At 42.7% G+C, this 20,819-nt stretch overlaps 1 protein-coding gene across 1 annotated transcript in view; it reads left to right on the forward strand.

The window, feature by feature from the left end:
• shisa4 (shisa family member 4) overlaps positions 1–20,819 on the forward strand; it is a 97,646-nt gene that overhangs the window by 53,348 nt on the left and 23,479 nt on the right. Inside the window, exons 3-4 of the mRNA XM_087973784.1 lie at positions 3,687–3,820; positions 10,789–10,896. Coding sequence (XP_087829910.1) covers positions 3,687–3,820; positions 10,789–10,896 — 242 coding nt within the window. The remainder of the gene's footprint in view (positions 1–3,686; positions 3,821–10,788; positions 10,897–20,819) is intronic.

A 20,819-nucleotide genomic window follows, 5' to 3' on the forward strand; every position in this document is an offset into this window, starting at 1 on the left:
TCTTGTATTTGGACTTCCAGAAGGCGTTCAACAAGGTACCTCACAAAAGCCATCAGCTAACAGCCCATGGTGTTGGAAGTAGATATTGGTGTGGATATGAATTGGCTCATAGGCAGGAAGCAGCAAGTGGGGATAAGGGTTTTTAGTTCAGGTTAGTGACCTGAGACCAGTAGGGTTTTGCAGGGATCAGTGCTGTCAAATGTTTACAATATACATTAATGACTGGGAGGAAGAACATGAATGCACTGTAGCCAAATTTACAGATAGCACAAAAGTAGGTGGAAAGGCAGGATGCAAGCTGGATGCAAACAGTTTACAGAAATATTAATAGATTAAACCAGCAAAAAATGTAAGCAAATGCTGTATATTGTGGGAAAATGAGAAGTTGTTCATTTTAGAAGGGACAACAAAATAGCAGAAAATTATTCAAGTCGAGAATAATTGCAAAAAGCTGCAACACAAAGGAACTTGGGGGTATTTGTGCACGAAATGCAGAAAGCTAACACACAGGTGCAGCAGGAATGCTAATGGAATATTCATCCTTATTTCAAGGGGTTGGAATAGAAATCTTACTGCAACTGTACAAGGTTCTAGTGAGACTACATATGGAGTATTGTGAGCACTTTTGGTCCCCTTATCATTTATGTTATTATTATTATTGAAACACATTATTTCATTGAATGTGGTTCAGAGAAAATTCCTAAGATGATCCTCAATATGGACAGATTACTTTATGAGCAAAGGTTAAACCGGTTGGGATTGTACTTATTGAAATTTAAAAGAATGAGAGGTGATCTCAATGAAACAGATAGGATTCTTAAAGGACTTGAGGGGTAAATGTTGAAAAGATGTTTTCCATCATGGGAGAGTCGAAGATCAGAGGGCATAGTCTCAGAATAAAGATGCACCCTTTGAGACTGAAATGAATAAAAATTTCTTCAGAGGGTTGAGAGTCTTTGGAGCTCATTGCCGCAGACTGTGTATATTTAAGGCTGTGATAGTTTGATTCTTAATCAGTAGGGGAGTCAAAGGTTTGGAGAAATGACAGGAAAGTGCTCATGAGGAATGTTGGATCAGCTATGGTCCTATTGAATGGTGGAGCCTGGCTTGAGGGGACAAATGGTCTATTCCTGTTCCTATTTAGATTAGATTATATTCCCTACAGTATGGAAACGGGCCATTCAGCCCAACAAGTCCACACTGACGCTCCAAAGAGTAACCCACCCAGACCTATTGCCTTACCCTATATTTACCCCTGACTAAAGCACATAACACTACGGGCAATTTAGCATGGTTAATTCACCTGACCTGCACATCTTTGGATTGTGGGAGGAAACCGGAACGCCCAGAGGAAACCCACGCAGACACGGGAGAATTGCAAACTCCACATAGACAGTCGCCCGAGGCTGGAATTGAACCCAGGTCCCTGGCATTGTGAGCCAACAGTGCTAATCACTGAGCCACTCTTATGGTTTATAGGAAGGTGGAGAACTGGAGCTGTGTTATCCAGAGCATCTAGTTAAAAAATGCAGAGCAAAGTGCTCTGAACATCAGAGATGGTGAAACTTGAACTTACTTTGCTGACAAATACTTTGGATTTACTGACCGACAAGGTTCTATAAAACAGTGGGCGACAGAGATAGTGAATGCACTGATTGTGATTTACAAAAATTCTAGATTCTGGAATGGTCCTAGCAGATTGGAAGTTAGCAAATAAGACACTTATTCAAGAAAGGGGAGAGTGAGAGGATAACACTATAGACCGGTTTACCATTCAGGGATATGCTAGAATCTATTATCAAGAAAGCCGTTTCAAGGCACTTAGGAAATCATATGATTAGGGAGCGTCGCCGTGGATTTATGTAAGGAAAATCCATTTTTTTTGCGGATATAACTAATACATGAGATAAATGGGAACCAATGGATGTAATATATTTGGATTTTTAGAAGATATTTGACAAGGTACAGCTCAAAAAATAGTTTGCGGAAGATAAGCATTTTTGAAGATGGGGATAATATCTTAAATTAGATACAGGATTGACTAAAGAATAGAAAACAATTGAAATAATCATGGTTATTTCAGGTTGGCACATTGTTAATGGTGGGGAACACTAGGATCAGTGCTGGAATCTCAGCAATTTATAATCTCATATTAATAACTCGCATGAAGCAATCAAATATAACATACTCAAGTTTGTTTCTGAGTGCTAGGCTGTTATATGAATCTGCAAAGATCTATAGATGGGCATTTGGGAGGCAAATCGAGTGTAATGCGTGGACTGGAAGGATATTCGTTTTGGTAAGATGATTAGAAAAGCAGAATAATTTTAAATTGTGACAAGATGATTAGGGGGTTAGATAGGGTAGACAGTATGAACCTTTTCCCGCGTATGGAGTCGGGTATTACAAGGGGGCATAGCTTTAAATTAAGGGGGGGTAGATATAGGACTGATGTTAGGGGTAGGTTCTTCACTCAGCGAGTCGTTAGTTCATGGAATGCCCTGCCAGTAACAGTGGTGGACTCTCCCTCTTTATGGGCATTTAAGAGGGCATTGGATAGGTATATGGAGGATAGTGGGTTAGTGTAGTTTAGGTGGGCTTGGATCGGCGCAACATCGAGGGCCCAAGGGCCTGTACTGCGCTGTATTCTTCTATGTTCTATGTTCTAAAGTAATTTATGTTGGTGTTCAGAGGGATTTGCGTGAGTTTTATACATGAAACACAACATTAGCATAAAGGAACAGCAAGTAATTAGGAAGGCCAATGGTATATTGGCCTTTATTGTAGGGAGCGTGGAGTCCAACATTGAGGAAATCTTGCTGTTATAGTGATTGCACACTGGACTACTGTGTACAACATTACTCCTTTTACCAAAGAAAAGATATCCAGTGTAAGTCTGTTGGACAGAGATGTTGGGATGTAAAGAGTGTAATAGCATTGTAGCTGGATGGCATTAATAGGAAAACTCTTCTATATATCTGATTGCACAATGAAGTTTTAAGACAGAATTACCTCTTTCGGAGCCATGAGATCTCCATGCTATAAGTGAACTGGAGATGTATTGAAATGCGTGTTCACCCAGGGTGGGGTGCAATAAAATTTCACTCGATTGATTTCTGGAATGAAAGAGGACTGCCATATGAGGAGTGCTCGAGTACAGTAGGCTGGTACTTGCTTTGATTTAGAACAATGGGAGGTAAATCATACTGGTGTAATACTGAATGGTGTAATTTCTAAAAGGCTGGAGAGTCAAGAAGAAAGGTGCTTTATTTCAAGATAAGGGATCAGTTAGGACTGAAAAGAGGAATTTCTGCACTCTGGTTTGTGAATCTTTAGAATTTGTTGCTGTGGAGAGTTATGAATACTCGTGGTTGGAAAAAATTAAAGAGTATGCTTTTGGACACTAAAGGAACTCTGGGATTATAGGGTAAGAAGAAGTGATGGTGAGGTGAAAGGACATGTCTCATTGAGCAGGTTCAACAGGTGAATGGCCTATTCATGGTCCTGTCTCTTGTGTTACTTTTTTCTCTTGGGTGGCTAGCCTCCTTATATAGCTTGAAGAAGAGTATGTTAGGAAAATAACAAAATAACTTGTAAAGTGTAAAACCCAGCATAATATGCTCGGTTCTGTGAGTTATACACTGTCAGTGCTTAACAGGATAATTGCTGCTTTTGTTTTTAATCAGCTCCACCACGATTGCTGGAATTGCCTCTGCTGTCCTCCTGTTCATCGTTATCATTGGGATTCTGGTTTGTTGTTTCTTGTGTTCCTGCTGTTACCTGTACCGTCGGCGACAACAGATGAGGCTCCCCTTCACAGGTCAGTGAGCCAACCCGGATATAACCTCACAGTTCAATCAATCAGTCAGACAGACACCGAATGAACACAGAAAGCTCTGGTAACCTCTGTGGAGAAAGAAACAGCAGTTCATTGCCTCAATCTTCTGATTAGGTAAAGGGGATAGGCTGCCAGGTGGGTGAAAAGATAATTTGCCAGGAGGGTGAAGGGTACAGGTGTCAGATGAGTGAAGTGGTAGGATGCTCAGGTGGTTGATGTTGAGAGGCTCCAGGCATTTGGGAATAGGGGGGTGGGGTTACACTTGTTGACAGTGGGTGCAGGGAGAGTAAGCTGCCAGCTGAATATGGGATAAGGGTACTGGTGCACTGTGGGACCAAGGGGTGTGTGTGAGAGTCTGTGAGGACCAGGAATCTGTGATAGGGAGGGGTGTTAGTCTGGGGAATTACTGGTGAATCCAGGGGTGGGGAATGTGACAACTCCGAGGTCACTCAGGAGCTTAAGCAGGTTTTTATCTTCTAACCTGCCTTGGATAACTATTCAGAGTGGTCAGTGCAAAACTTCTAAACTCTCCAACTAACTTTTCCAGAAGGTTCCATAGTTCAGCTAACCCCAACTGGATATCTCAACTGACTGATAATTTCCATGGAGTCAGCTGCATGAGGAACATCCTTATGATCCTAATGCACAACTCAATCTTCTACTCTGCTACTAGACCCAACGTACCCTCCCCTTCCACAACAAACCACCCTGATTCCCCATACATGACCCAACTCCACCTACCACAACTCAACCTGAATTCTGCCAACCTCAGACTGCAGCACCCCATTGTCAACCCAACCCGAATCTCTACCTGCCAACATCCCAACTGGATGCACTCCCTCCTCACTCACCAGAACACAACCAGATCGCACCCACATAACACAGCGCAACTCAATCTCCCTCCTCCACAACACAACCCGACCTCCTCCCCTCAAAACGCACCCTGACCTGTCTCATCACAACCTAACCGAACACCCAGCTCACTCACCTGACAACTCCCATGACATGATTACTCCTCCAACAAACCCCCAAAACTCATTTGGCTACCCCTGATAATGACCGAACCTATACAGACTTCCAATTCCTGACTATCTTCTTAGCCTACCCAAAAACTCACTTTGACCTAGCTTGACCCCTATCTCTGGCCTGACCTCTCTGCGTTGCTTGATTCCCCTCCCTCGCCTGATTTCTGTCCCCAGCCTGACCCTCTCCCCAGCCTCTCCCCTTTCCTAACTCCTCTCCCAAACCTAACCCTTGCCCACAGCCTAGCCCCTCTTTAGCGTGCATACGCCCTCTCCTGATGTGATTTCCCCCCCCCCACAAACAGACTATTCCCTTCCTGAGCTGACTAACCTCACCGAGGTAACTTACTCCCTCCCGAGCTAACTGCCATGTCCCTCCACAAGTTAACTGCTTCCCTCCCCGAGCTAACAAGGCTCTCCCTGAGCTGACTATCTCCCTCCACAAGTTAACTACTTCCCTTTCCAGATCTAACTACTCCTCCTTGAGCTGACTAGCTCCCTCCACAAGCCATCCGCTTCCCTCCCCAAGCGAACTACCCCTCCCTGAGCTGACCAATTCCCTCCATGTGCTAACTACCCTTGCCCAAACTAACTGCCCCCTCCCTGACTTGACTACCCTCCTGCCTGAGCTAAATACCGTCTTCCTGAATACTGGGAGGCGGTGTGAACTGTGAGGAGGATGCAGAGATGCTTCAATGTAATTTGGACAAATTGAGTGAATGGTCAAATGCATGGCAGATGCAGATAAATGTAAGATTATCCACTTTGGAGGCAAAAAAAGTAAGGGAGATTATTTTCTGAATGGCAGTAAGTTGGGAAAGGAGTGATGCAAGATGACTTGGGTGTCCTTGTACACTAGTCACTGAAAGTAAGCATACAGGAGCAGCAGGTGATGAAGAAGGCAAACAATGAGAGGATTCGACTACAGGAGCAGGGATATCTGATGACAGTTATACTGGGCCTCGATAAGTGTACACCTGCAATATTGTGTGCAGTTCTGGTCTGCGTATTTGAAGAAAGATTTTCTTGCTGTACAGTCAAGGTTTACCAGACAGATACATGGGATGGCAGGACCTTTGGCTGAAGCGACAGTGGATTATTTAGGACAATTTTCACTGGGGTTTAGAAGAATGAGGGGCATTCTCAGAAATCTATAAAATTCTCACAGCACTAGACAGGATAAATGCAGGATAGGTGCTCCTAACGACATTGGAATCCCAAACAAGAGGTCCCAGTTTAAGGATATTGGGTCGGCCATTTAGAAATGAGATGAGAAATGTCTTCACCCAGGAAGTGATGAGTCTCCAGAATTCTCTACCACAGAAGGCAGTTGAAGCCAAAACATTGCATGTTTTCAAGGAGTTCAACAAAGTTGTTAGGGCTAAAGGGAGCAAAGGGTATGGAGAGAAAGTGGGAACAGTGGACAGGAGGACTGAGTTGTATGATTAGCCATGATTACATTGATTGGTGGTGCAAGCTGAGGACTAAATGGCTTACTGCTGATCTGATTTTCTATGTTTTCATGACTAACCCTCTCCCAAGCTGACTATCCCTGAATCAACTATCCACTTGCCTACCGACACATTTTGTCCATCTCCCCCATCCTATGCACTTGCCCTACTCACTTCAGCCATTCCCCTTTACCCACTTACTTATATACCCATTTACTCATGCAGATAATATCCCCTCAAACATTCAAAGGCTGGATCTTTAAGCTTAACATTCAGCAGCTAGCCATTAACAGGTCTTCCTGACCCTACCCCATTCTGGAAGAGTTCTCTAATAGATGCTGCATGTTTCTGTCACAGCTGGGATCGGAAGTTGCCAGGAAAATGTGCAGCATCATTGGCTCAGGAAACTTCTGACCACAATGTCAGTCTGACCATCATTGGCATTATACTCAGACAATTTTGGTCAATCACTTGTCTTCCTTTCAGATGCTGGCAGTTGTATAAGATTTCTCTTGAAGCCATTCAGAGCCAATCTTGTCAGGTCAGTGAGCCAATCAGAACCATTCTTCCCAGATCAATGAGCCAATCAGGATCAATTTCCCAGGTCAGTGAGCAATCAGCACTGAAAACAATAAACGCTGGAGGTCACAGCAGGTCAGGCAGCATCCATGGAGAGAGAGTAAGCTAACACCATCCTTCCAGATCAGTGAGCAATCAGAACCATCCTACACAGGTCAGTGAACCAATCAGAACCATCCTTCCCAGGTTTGTGAACCAATCAGAATGTACAATCTGCTAGTGTATTCAGTACAGAGATTGGAAGAAAGAGCAAGTTGAAGTGTGGCTGGAAAGTTAGAACAGAATGGAGGGGTTTAGATTCTGGTAACATTGGGATCAGTTCTTGGGAAGGTGGGTCCTGCCAAGCTGCATGGCCAGGACCGGTATTGCAGTGGGAGCTTTGTTAGTGCTGCTTGGAAGGGTGATCAGCAGCTGAGCTCAAATGCAAAAGAGAATAGAAGCTGAAATGTAAGTCAAGAATGAATGAACAAGTGTAGAAGAGAAAGCAAAGATAAAAAAAAGGACAACAAAGGGATTGTTCAGTAATCAATGCAGTGAGTCTCATGAATCTGCCAGTTTGATTCAATAGCACATACTTCATCATGCTGTAGAAAAGGGCTGGGATGGCAGCTCAATGTTCCTGGTTACCTTGTTTTCGGACAAGTTAGAGAGGGGGATGAGAAGGAGGGGGGAGGTTTGCAATATTGGCAAAACAGACAGGTGTAAATTGAGGAAGAATGATAGCTCAAAGGAGCATTAAGTGAGGCCACAAGGGTTTGAACTGAGGAATAGAAAAGGGGCAGTTGCACTGTTGAGCATTTACTATCGAGTCCCAAACAGTCAAAGGGAGACAAAAGAGCAAACGTGTATACACTTGTTCATTCATTCTTGACTTACATTTCCAGCTTCTATTCTCTTTTGCATTTGAGCTCAGCTTCTATTGTTTCTATATTTCACATGTGCTCATATTAACTGAAATAAATTCAGTGTTACAAATACTTGATTTCATAAGTCATATGTTTTAGAAGATAACTTTCAGTTTTCAGAGTGGAATTTAAAATCAAGATAAATAGAAAACTCTGGATTTGCTCCATATTTTGAAACTGTCAATGGTTCCCTCAATACAGGTAAGATCCTCTTAGCATTAATTGCACTCAGAATCCTATTTGTTTCATTACAATCACCACTCATTCGACCTAACTCCGGTAAGCATTGTCCCAACCTCATCAACTTTTCCTCATAAGACAAAACCTTCATCCCAGGAATCAGCTGAGTGAACTTTTCTGTTCTGCTTCCAAAGCTTGTCTATTCCTCCTTAATAAGTAAGGTGACCAGAACTGTACATAGTACTCTAGGTGCAGTCTCAATGATGCCTTGTACAGTTTTGCATACAACCACACCATAAGACCATAAGATTTAGGAGAAGAATTAGGTCATTTGGTCCATTGAGTCTGCTCCACTATTTGATCACAGCTGATATGTTTCTTAACACAATTCTCCTGCCTTCTCCCCATAATCTTTGACCCCCTTATTAATTAAGAACCTATCTATCTCTGTCTTAATGCAATCAATAGCTTGGCCTTCACAGCCCTCTGCTGCAATGATTAACCACCCTCTGGCTGAAGAAATTCCTCCTCATCTCAGTTCTAAAGAGTTGTCCCTTCACTTTCAGGCTGTGCTTTGGGTCCTAGTCTCTCCCTCTAGTGGAAACATCTTCTCCATGTCCACTCTATCTAGGCCTCTCAGTATTCTGTAATTTCAGTCAGTCCCACCCTCATCCTTCTAAACTCCATCGACTACAGACCCAGAGCGTTATGAACCACTCCTCACCTTCCGCATCCTTCATCTCTGGGATCATTCTTGTAAATCTCCTCTTGACCCCTCCAAAACCAGCGCATCTTTTCTTAGATATGTGGCCCAAAACTGCTCACAAGTTAGGAGCAGGAGTAGGTGATTCGATCCCTTGAGATTGTTCCACTATTCATTACAATCATGACTGATCTGATTGTAGCCTTAACTCCACTTTCCTACCTTCCCTCAGTAATGTTAGATTCCCTGTAATTGAAGAACATATCTACCTCCAACTTAAAAGTATTCAATGATCCCTCTACCGCTGTCTGGAAAAGTGAGTTCCACAGACTTTTCTTCCTCTGAGAAGAAGCTTATCATCTTCATCTTAAATGGGTGACACCATATTTTTAAATTGTGCCCTCTAGTTCTAGTCTCTACAACTAAAGAAATATCCTTTCAGCATCCAGACTGTAAAATCCCCCTCACAAACATAAATAAGATCACCTCTTTATGCTTCTAAACTCCAAACGATACAGCGCCAGTCTGTTCAAGGCCATTAGATCTGGGGACCTCGTCAGCCTTTAATCTATTAGTTCTCCTAGTGCCTATGCTCTAATAATTCTTGGGATGGTTACTCTCTACCACAGTGAAGACAGATATAGAATATTTGACTGTGCCATTTTTTTTTTTCCTTTTATCAATTCCAAAGTCCCATCCTCTACTGGACTAATGCTGACTTAAAATTCGTTTTGAACCTTGTACTGTCTGTTTTTGTACCTCTTGGTAGTTTTCTCTCATCATCACATTTCTCTCATTTTACTTACCTTTTAGTCACTCTTTTCTGTTGCTAAAATGTGTCCAATATTCTGGCCGCATACCACTAACCTTTGCAGCTTTGTACACCTTTTCTTTCAATTTGATATCACTCATAGCTTTCTTAGATAGCTACAGATGGGCATTCCTTCTGCTAGATTTTTTTTTCTTTCTCAGTGGGATACATGTTTGTTGAGAGTAAAGAATTGTCTCCTTAAATGTCTGTCACAGCTTCTCTATTCCACTTTAACCAACTCTATCTTCGCACATTTTTAGTTAATTTTTGTTGTTATTGATGCTGTCTCAAACTGAATATAAAACCTCACCATGTTATATTCACTGTTCCCTCGAGGACCCATTATTGCAAGGTCTAGAATTAATTCTATCTCATTACATATTACATCTTCACTCCCATTTAAGATGGAGATGGTAAGTTTTTTAATTGAGGAAGGAAAGTCTGCGGAACTCACTTTTCCAGACATTGATAAAGATGGGACATTGAATTCTTTTAAGTTGGAGGTAGGTAGATTCTTCATTTACAATTCATTACTATAAACTGTTAGGTTCCAGAATGGTCTAAGAAATTGTCCTTAACGTACACTATGAGTCCATCGTCAAAGTCTTGATTTGTCTAATTGATATGAAGATTAAAGTTATCCACAATTATTGCACTATTTGAAGTGACCATCAGGTTAAACCATCACAAGTCATCTCTGTCTAATGAGAGATGTTGCCCAGGTTGGAGGGTTTGAGCTACAGGCAGAAGCAGAATAGGCTGGGGCTATTTTCTCCAGAGTGTCAGAGGGGGAGGGGTGACCTTAATGAGGTTTATAAAATCATGAAGGGCATGGGTAGGGTGAATAGTCAAGATTTTTTCCACAGGATAGGGGAGTCCAAAACTAGCGGGCATAAGTTTAAGGTGAGAGGGCAATGATGTAAAAGGGCAGTGATTTCACCCAGAGGGTGGTGTGTGTATGAAACAAGCTGCCAGAGGGGATGGTGGAGATGGGTACAATTATAACATTTAAAAGGCATCTGGATGGGTATAGGAATAGGAAGGGTTTGGAGGGGTTATGGTCCAAATGCTGGCAAATGGGATAGATTAATTTAGGATATCTGCTCAGCATGTATAAATTGGACTGAAGGGTCTGTTCTCATTCTGTACATTGCTGAGATTGTGTGTGTGTGTGTGTGTGTGTATATATATATATATATATATATATGAGTGATTGTCAGTTATATGTGAGTAATGTGTGTGAGAAAATACAATTGTGTGTTGTGTAATTGTCAGTATAATTGTGATTATTTGTTCTAGGTCAAAGGGAGGTGACACGCAGTTTCCCAATGCAGCCAGCCAATCCATCCAACATGCCCTCAGGTGCATACCCTCCGTATCCAACAGCTCCTGCCTACGGTGTTCCAGGTAATTTTGAATTAATATAGCAATGAGCTCCCATTCTTTCGCTTATTTAAAATGCATCAAATATCCCAGTTCTGATGGAATACTATTGATTAAAAATTTTTATTTTATTTCTCTCTCCACAGTTGCTGCCAGATCTTCTGATCTCCAGCATTTGTAGGATTTTGTTTTTGAGTTGAAGTGAACCATGGTTTGAATCTAACATTACAGAATGAAGAGGGAGAGTGGGATTGAGACAGGAGTGGGCAGCTTTCTAATTCGAGACCTTGCAATAATGGGTCCTCGAGGGAACAGTGAATATAACATGGTGAGGTTCTATAGTCAAGGTCCACAGTAGTTGTCTCCCTGCGAGAGCACACTATTCAGCTTTCACTGCACGTACAACTCAACAAACAGAATTCAGAGTGAGAAATATTTGATATGTTGAGTTCCACGAGAAGTACTGTAACAATGTTCATTTTGTCTGAACGGCCTGAGCTTATTATTTTTTATTCTAATTTTTGTAATATCAGGTTCAACTTTTTTCATTTTGTCAAGAAAAAATATATTGTGGATGTTGGACAAAAGCAAAACAGAGACTGCTGGAGAAACTCAAGCATCTGTGGAAAGCAAAATGAAATTAATGTTTCAGATCAATGACTTTTCATCAGAATTGGGAAAACTCAGGGATATCCTAGTGTGAAAACCAGAGCAGGTTAAATAAGTGGAAACTAGACAGATGAGAAATGTAAAGGAACTAGGGTTTGAATCTCAAGATTTTCTGGCGAAGTGCGAGATGCATCGAGTTTTTTTGAGGGATTCTCGCTGCAGGCACCATAAAATTTTAGAATCATAGAATCACACAGCATAGAAATAGGCCCTTCAGCCAGCCACCATGGCTATGCCAATCAACGAGAATCAAACTATACTAATCCACCTTACCTGCACTTCATCCATAGTCAGCAATGCCCTGGCATTTTAAATGCTCATCCAATACTACTTAAATGTTGCGGGAGTACCTGCCTTAACTACCCTCTCAGGCAGCACATTCCATATTTCTCGCACCCTCTGAGTGAAAACATTTTATTCTCAGATCTTCTGTAAGCCATTTACTACCCACCTTAAACTTAAGCGATCTGTCCTTAGTCATGTCTGCCATGGGAAAAAGATTCTCATAATCTACTCTGTCTGTTATAATTTTGTATACCGCAGTTAGATCATAAAATCCCTACAGTGTGGAAAGAAACCATTCAGCCCATTAGGTTAGCAGTGATCCTATGAACAGCATCCCACCCAAACCAGTCCCCTACCCTTTCTCTGTAACCCTGTATTTAGCATGGCTAACCCACCGATCTTTCACATCCCTAGTCACTATGGATGATTGAGCACCTAACCTGCACATCTTCAGACTGTGGAAGGAAACTGTAGCACCTGGCAGAAACCATGCAGGCACAGGGAGAACATACAAATGTTCCAAATTTTGCTAACCTTTTTAAAATTGCTACAAACTAAGTGATGGATTCACCATCGTGCTGATTGTGTTTATGGAATCTGAACATTTCAGCAGTCCCAGTTTTGGAGATAAATGATTCTGTAGGATTCACTCTATTTTTGAAGTTGTGGAACTTGGATTCTCTGACTATAATAGTATCCGCCGAAGGTTAAACATCAATACCTTCATAATGCACAGGAACACAGGGACAACTATATCAGCTTTAGTTTTGCTAGCTTTCACAAGATAATGGAATCTCTCTGTGTTGGGATTCCAGCTCTGTATTTTCAGCAAACAGTCCAACAGTGCCAAAATTTCTCACCATTTCTGTTTTTTACAAAAATGACAAGAACGTGTATAGCACCATGTACAACAAAAATGTTATGTTGGTAATATATTTGTGGGTCAACATCTCTAGCTGAAGACTTTGTGAAGAGTACTTGTTATTCACAGTGTTTCTTCAGGACAGAGCGTGTGGTGAGCTTCTGCACGGTTAATCTCTTTCCTGGGGTGTTTTTTTTTTCCCCTCACTATCTGCATCTGATGTCTTTTGATAGCTTTTCTCCTTTTAATCAAAGTGTCTGTGCAGATTTTCAATGTTAGTTGCCAATGTGCTCTGTAGTGTAAGTCCTGTATGGCTGCACGTGGATACCAGTATGATCATGAGGAGATGGCAACTATCAGATGCTAATGTCTGTGGACAAGGGATGTGTGTGGCTGATGCCCATGGATCGTGCCCTGAGATGTTGGTTGATTTGAGCAACTCATGGCAAGCTGAATTCGCCAGGTACCTGTTCTGACTTGCAGCTCAGGAATTCTTGATGTCTGGCTTGTTTAGCATGATAGAAAACTGAATATTAATTGGGTGGATTAAGAGTGGCTCAGTGGTTAGCACTGCTGTCTCATATGCCAGGGACCCAGGTTTGATTCCACTCTTGGGTGATTGTCTGTGGGGAGTTTTCACACCCTCCTTGTGTCTGCGGGGGGTTTTCTCTGAGTGCTCCAATTTCCTCCCACAGTCAAAGGATGTGCAGGTTAGGTGAATTGACCATGCCAAATTCCCCAAAGTATCCAGGGATGTGGTAGGTGAGGTGGATTAGCCATGGGATTTGTAAGGTTACAGGGATAGGATGGGGGGGTCTGGGTGATTTGTTCTTTATAGGGTCGGTGTGGACTCGATGGACCGAATGGTCTGCTGCCACACTGTAGCGATTCTATAATTCAATAATTCTACAAATTGCAGCTTTAACAAGGTGTTTAAGATGCTACAGTTCCCTTTAATTGACAATTTTCTGCTGCCTTGTAAGAACCTCACCTCACTGTTTGGTCCAAATATAAAATGTACAGCGAGTTTCCCCTGCCATTGCAATGGGCTGTGCAGACTCCTTGCACGATTTTGCTACAAATCTCACAATAGCCCAAGCCCCAAAAGATTCCATCTAAGATGTGTATTTAGAAAAGATGTGAATGCAGAACGGAGAATAGCTGAAAAAGAGAGAAAAATAAAAATTGACAAATAGAGAGACTAGAACACCTGCTGGCAGTAGGTGTTCTAGTCAGAAAATGTTGAACTCAAATCTGGGAGTTTGAAAAATGCCAAATGCCAAATCAGAACACAAAGTGCAGTCCCTCAAACCTCACTGAAGTTTCCCTGGAACCTTGCCACAGGGCCCAGGACAGAGACAGAGATCTCAGAATGAGAGCAACTTGGAGTTTAAAATGAGCAGCAACTTGAAAGTGTAAAATCATGCTTGCAGACTGAATGGAGCTGTCTGGAGCCTTAACCACCCTACCCTCTCACATGCCTGGCATCTACCACCCTCAGCCCTCAACTACTAATCTTACACACTTCTGTCCTTGTCAAAAGGCTTTGGACATCTAAACCCCCGGATATTGCAGTCAGTGTGGTATAAATGGGCATGATTTGTCCTCCAGTGTTATTCCTACACTGGATGTGCTGGAAGGCTTCTTGAATAGTACTTGACGTTTGATGAAATCAGATTTGGAGTTTCAGGGAATAATAGATAAAAATAAATGCAGTGACAGTCCTGAGTGTGAGCTTGGAAAGTTGGTGAGTGACGGAATGCGATGCAGTGAGGGAGAAAATCAATTCTAAGTCACTGGCAGATTAAACACGAAAAACATGAGCACCACAATGTAGCAGAGTGGTGAGCGAGTCAAAAAATACAGAGATTTTGAAAAGCTTCAGAGGAGAGACAACGTGACGATGGGGGAGAGAAATGGCTGAGATGACAGAGAGCGCGACAAGAAGGGAGTCAGGATGTGAGGTAAAAAGGAGCAGGAGTGGTGTAGTGAGACAGGATGTGAAGAAACCAACAAGACTGGCAGAGGTAAGTGGCAAGTGGAGAGGTAGAGGGAAGGGATAGAGTGGTGAGAGGGAATAGAGAGAGAACAATAAGATGGAAGAGGAAGGAGAGAATAGCAAGATGGTAGAAATGGAGAGAGTGGTGAGGGGGTAGAGATCTATGAGAGAGGAAACAGAGTGGCAAGAGGGGTGAAAGAAAAGACATAAAGTGTAGCAAGTAGCTGGAGCGAGGGGATTCTGGACACGAGTGAGTGTAGTGAAGAGTGGGGGGAGTGGTGAGAGGAAAGGTAAAAGGGTGACAGAAAGGGGACAGAATCATTGACAAACTGGGATAGAGAGAAAGGGGAGGGAGAAAGAATGGTGAAAGCAGAAAGAAAGATGGCAACAGAAAGGGAGAGGGCAGTGAGGGAAGGAAATGGAAGAGTGCACTGAGAAGGGAAAGTACGCTTGTGAGAACATGAGAAAGAGAGGAGTACAGGAGATTTATGAGGTGGATGGAGCTATCCACTTGAAAATTTAGACATTGCAGCAAATGGGTAGATGATTGGTTGCTGAATATTTTGTAATTTTGTCACTTCTGTAATTTATTATTAATTCCGAGGAAGGAATGTGATATCACTGTTATAAGTTGAGTATTTATTGTAAGGGTTGTGTACAAATAGCTAGATTGAATTACTGCTTCTTAAAGAAGGAATATGAACAGAAATCTCTTAATTATTAAGTTTATAGCAGACGAAAAGGAACTGATTGAGAATGGCTGAGTAATTCCACGTTCCAGTCTCCAGTTCTCAGGGTCGGTTAGCTCAGTTGGTTGGATGGTTGGTTTGCAAAGCAGTGTGATGCCAACAACATGGATTCAATTCCCATCATTGGCTGAGATTACCATAAAGGACTCTCATTCTGAACCACTCCCTTCACTTGAGGTATGGTGGGTCTCAGGTTAAATCACCACCAGTTGTCTCTCTCTCTCTCTCTTTACTGAGAGAGCAGCCATATGGGCTGGTAATTCTATGGTGACACACAAAAAAGTAAATAATCCAAAAGGAAGCTTAATGCCTGGCAGGAAAGCTTGGCTGCATGGAACACCTATATCCACTCGATTGATTTATTTATTGTCATGTGTACCTAGGTACAGTGAAAAACTTTGTTTATGAGTAGTGCAGTCAGATCATAAGCAAGGACATACAGATCATAGGGTGAAAAAAGACTAGACAGAAGCACACAAGTTACCTTGCCCAGGGCGTGTGCTAGGCAAGGTCAGCATTATTTGAAGTTAGAGAATACATTCAGCAGTCTAATAACAGCAGGGAAGAAGGTGTTCTTGAATCTACTTGTGTGTGTGTGTGTTCAAACTTGTGCACCTTCTGCCTTATGGAAGAAGTTGTAGCAGAGCACTGCCGGGATGCAATGGTGCTTTGATAATGTTCACAGCCTTTCCGCAGCAGCAGGCCATAGAAATGGAGTCCCTATTTGGCAGGTTGGCTTCCGTGATGATCTGGGCCATACACACGACCTTGTGCAGTTTTTTTTACCGTCCTGGGCACAGCAATTGCCATACCAGGCTGTTTCCGGACAGTATGCTTTCAGTGGTGCAATTGGAATCGTTGGTGAGAGACCTTGTGGATGATGTTGGCATCGTAAATGGAATCCATGGATGGAAGGTTGGCTTCCGTGATGGTGTTGGGCTGTGAGGGCCCTTGTGAACAAACCTGAGGGAAAGAAAACAAGTCGACAAACAAAGGTTGAAGTACAAAAGAAAACCTAAGAACAGATGGTGGGCAGAAAGAGAGCAGGAAATCCAGTAACTTACCAACAGCCACAATGTGTGTAGATTCTTTAGTGCAGTCAGAGAGTCATAAAGTTGTATAGCAAGGAAACAAACTCTTTGGTCCAAATCGTCCATGCCGACCAGATATCTTATATTAATCTGGTCCCATTTGCTAGCATTTAGCCAATATCTGTCTAAATCCTTCCTATTCATATACCCGTCCAGATGCCTTTTAAATGTTGTAATTGTATCAGCCTCCACCAGTTCCTCTGGAAGCTCATTCCAAAAGTGTACCACGCTCTGTGTGAAAAAGTTTCTCCGTGAAGTCCCTTTTAAATTTTTCACCTCTCCCCTTAAACTTAAATCCTCCAGTTTTGGACATCACTACCCTGGGAAGAAAATCTTGGCTATTCACCGTATCCATGCCCCTCATGATTTTATGGCCACCCCTCAGCCTCTGACACTCCAGGGAAAGTAGCCCCAGCCTATTCAGCCTCTCCCTATTGCTCAAACCCTCCACCCTGGCAACATCCTTGTAAATCTTTTCTGAACCCTTTCAAGTTTCACAACATCTTTCCTATAGTAGGGAGACCAGTATTCCAGTAATGGCCTAGTCAATGTCATCTACAGCCGTAACATGACCTCCCAACTCCTATACTCATTGCACTGACCAATAAAGACAAACATATCAAATGCCTCCTTCACCACCTGTCTACCTGTGACACCACTTTCAAGGAACTATGAACCTGCACTGCAAGGTCTCTTTGTTTGGGAACACTCCTCAGGATCTTACCAGTAGGTGTATAAGTACTGCCCTGATTTGCCATACCAAAATGTAGCACTTCACATTTGTCTAGATTAAATTCCAACTGCTACTCTTTGTCCATTGGCCCATCTGATCAAGATCCCATTGTAATCTGAGGGAACATTTTTCACTGTCTATTATACCACCAATTTTGGTATCATCTGCAAATTACTTAACATACTTCCTATATTCACATCCAAATCATTTACATCAATGACAAAAAGCAGTAGACCCAGCACCGATCCTGCAGCACACCGCTGGTCACAAGCCTCCAGTCCGAAGAGCAATCCTTCACTCTGTCTCCTACCTTTTAGCCAATTTTGTATCCAAATGGCTAGTTCTCCCTATATTGCTTATGATCTAACCTATTAACCATTCTACCATGTGGAATCTTATCAGATGCCTTACTGAAGTCCATATACACAACGTCCACCACTCTGCCTTCATCAATCCTGATCATCACTTCTTCTTCAAAAAAAAACTCAATCAGGTTAGTGAGACATGATTTCCCACAGACAAAGCAATGTTGACTATCCCTAATCCAGACCATCCATGGCCCAAGCATCTCAGGAATTACCTGCCAACAGCTGAGAACTGAGTAGGGCTCATAAAGGACAGAGAAGCTGTCAGTGTTAATTGAGCATTGAGAATCTCCTCGAACAAACCTCAGTCCTCGATGTGAGTGTCCTTGACCATATCCTATAGCATGCTTCCTGCCTCCATCTCAACATAACCCCAGCCCCACCCGCGATTGAAAAGACCACTCGGGCAGCTGAGAACCAACAAAGCCACCAGAACAGACCGACTAAGCAAAGACATGCCAGAGAATTCCTAGAGACCTGGCACTCCAACCACAATGCCGTAAACAAACACATAGATCTAGATGCCATCTATCAACCTCTCAGAAAACGAACAGGAAATGACATCACCACAAACCCCAGGAACCCCATCCAGGAGAAACATATAAATAGAAAGCAGGAGACAACAGCTTCGCTTCACTTGGAGGTCGCCACTGATGATGTTACCTAGCCAGGTAATGAAACGTCTGGATATCAAACCTACAGCTCAGCGAGCAAACAGTAGAACAGCTCTCTTGGCACATGACCTCATCTGGAAGAAGGAGAACAGACCAGCAGTTCTTCAATGTCCTGTTATTGTGACAATTTTCGAGAAAGGAGAGTAGGCTGATTATGGGAACACCCGAGGAGTCTCTCTGCTGTCAACCTCAGGGAAGGTCATTGCAAAAATCTTCCTCAGTCACCTCCTAGATGCTGAAGTGCTGCTCCCAGAGTCTCAGTGTAGATTCCATCCATCCGAGGCTCAATGGACATGCTCTTCACAGCAAGCCAAGTACTAGAAAAGTGCATAGAGCAGCAGCAACCTCTACGCATGGCCTTATTCGACTTCATAGATGTCTGTGACCCTATCAAATGGGTTGGATTATGAAATGTCCTCCTCAGATTTAGCTGGCCACTGAAATTCATTACCAGCCTCTGCTTACTGCTGGACAACGTGTGAGCTGTGATCCAGACCAGTGGACCCACCACTGACCCAACCTGAGTGCATATGGTGTCAAGCAAGGCTATGTCGTCACTCCACCATGTTTCTTGATTTTCCTTGCTGCAACCCCGCACCCAATATCCATGAAGTTTCCCACTGGAATGGAGTATCTCAACAGGATGACCAAGATCACGCCTAAACTCTGCCTCAAGCTGCAATATGCCGATAACACTTAACTGTGCACAAACTCAGAACTCTAGCTGCATTCCATCATCAATGCATGCATGGAGGCAAATAAGAGAATGAAGCCAAAGCTCATCTTATCAACTTAATCCCACCATGCAAGACTAGCATCCCAACAGTCAAAATTCACAAGGAGGTACTGGAGAAATGTGGATTAATTCCCACACTTGGGGAACATCCTCTCAATGAGGGCAAAAGTCAACGATGAAGTTCAGCATTGACTCCTTTAGTTCTTTGCAAAATAGAGGTCAAACATAACAGCAAAAAGTGTGTGCAAAAATCCACCTTCCCACCTCTTCAAGCAACCCCTGGCCAGGATGTGTGGATTCAGGACCTGACTGTTTAGTTACAGTAAGATCCCAAACTCCAGAGTAGAGAACATCATCCTCAACCTAGGGGGACTGCCCAAGAGCCAACAACTCCATCCATCACTTTGCTGTGATTAGTCTGATGGGGTGATCACATTGGATTTTTCTGCTTTTTGTGAAGATAGAGCTTTGTCTCCACAAGAGCTATGCAGTAGCCACCCCAATCATTACCATAGAATATTATGCTATAGATAGATCTGCTCCAATAGAACCTGGTAAAGTATGTTTTTCCCTTGTTTTCCTCACAACCTCTCTCAGACTGAGTCTCGAAGCTACGATCTTTTGGACTCAGCCAGTTCAGACAGAAGTGGTGCTTTTTGTGATGGACGTTGAAGTCCCCCCCCCCCCCCCCCATGTTTCTGTGCTCTTGTTGCTCTTCAGGCATCCTCCAGTGCCTATTAATAAAGGGATGGGATTGGTACGTTACTGAGAAAGGATCTTAGATAGGAAGAAATACGTGTAGAATAGAATCTGGTTGGTGAAGGAAAGAAACAGCAGGGGGCAGCAAACATTGGTAGAAGACATTTTTAGGCCACAAAACTTTACTAGCATTGTAGGACATGCTATAAATATAATTATAGATGCAGGTAGCAGAGTAATGAAGTAAATATGAGTGACTTCAATCTGTATATAGAATTGATAGATCTAACGAACACCACTGCTGTGGAGGATGAATTCCTGGAATATGTACAAAATGGTTTTCTGGAACAGTTGGTTGTGGAACTTTTTAGATGTAGCATTATATATTTAGAAGGGGTTATTTAATAATTATATTATGTTACGATGCGGAGGTCGAACCCCTCTGCTAATTAAAACTAAACCACCCAGATAAGCTCGCCTCACCTGTAATCTGATTAAAAATGTGAGTGAGTGAAAGAAAACCCTAATTTCCAGCGTTTAAAGAGAGAATAACAACTTATTTTCCTCACTCCTAACAATGAACAATAAGCAAAAACTGTGAATAATCCTGAATCCCTTTTTCTTAACTAATCACTATCTAACCCTAACCCTATTAAAATGCTACTCCAATAACACAATTATTAAACATTATGGGCGGCACGGTGGCACAGTGGTTAGCACTGCTGCCTCACAACGTCAGAGACCCGGGTTCATTTCCCACCTCAGGCAACTGTCTGTGTGGAGTTTGCACATTCTCTTCATGTCTGCATGGGTTTCCTCCAGGTGCTCCGGTTTCCTCCCACAGTCCAAAAATGTTCAGGTTAGGTGAATTGGCCATGCTAAATTGCCCGTAGTGTTAGATGAAGGGGTAAATGTAGGGGAATGGGTCTGGGTGGGTTGCTCCTTGGAGGGTCGGTGTGGACAAGTTGGGCCGAAGGGCCTGTTTCCACACTAAGTAATCTAATCTAATCTAAAAATTAACTTAATCTCTCAATCTCCATATCTCTCAGTCTCTTATGCTGTCTTCCTTCTGGTCTTCCAAATCT

This window comes from Chiloscyllium plagiosum, unplaced genomic scaffold (assembly GCF_037043375.1).
Source record: "Chiloscyllium plagiosum isolate Xiang-an unplaced genomic scaffold, Cpla_swu_hap1 HiC_scaffold_26, whole genome shotgun sequence".
Taxonomy (NCBI): Eukaryota; Metazoa; Chordata; class Chondrichthyes; order Orectolobiformes; family Hemiscylliidae; genus Chiloscyllium; species Chiloscyllium plagiosum.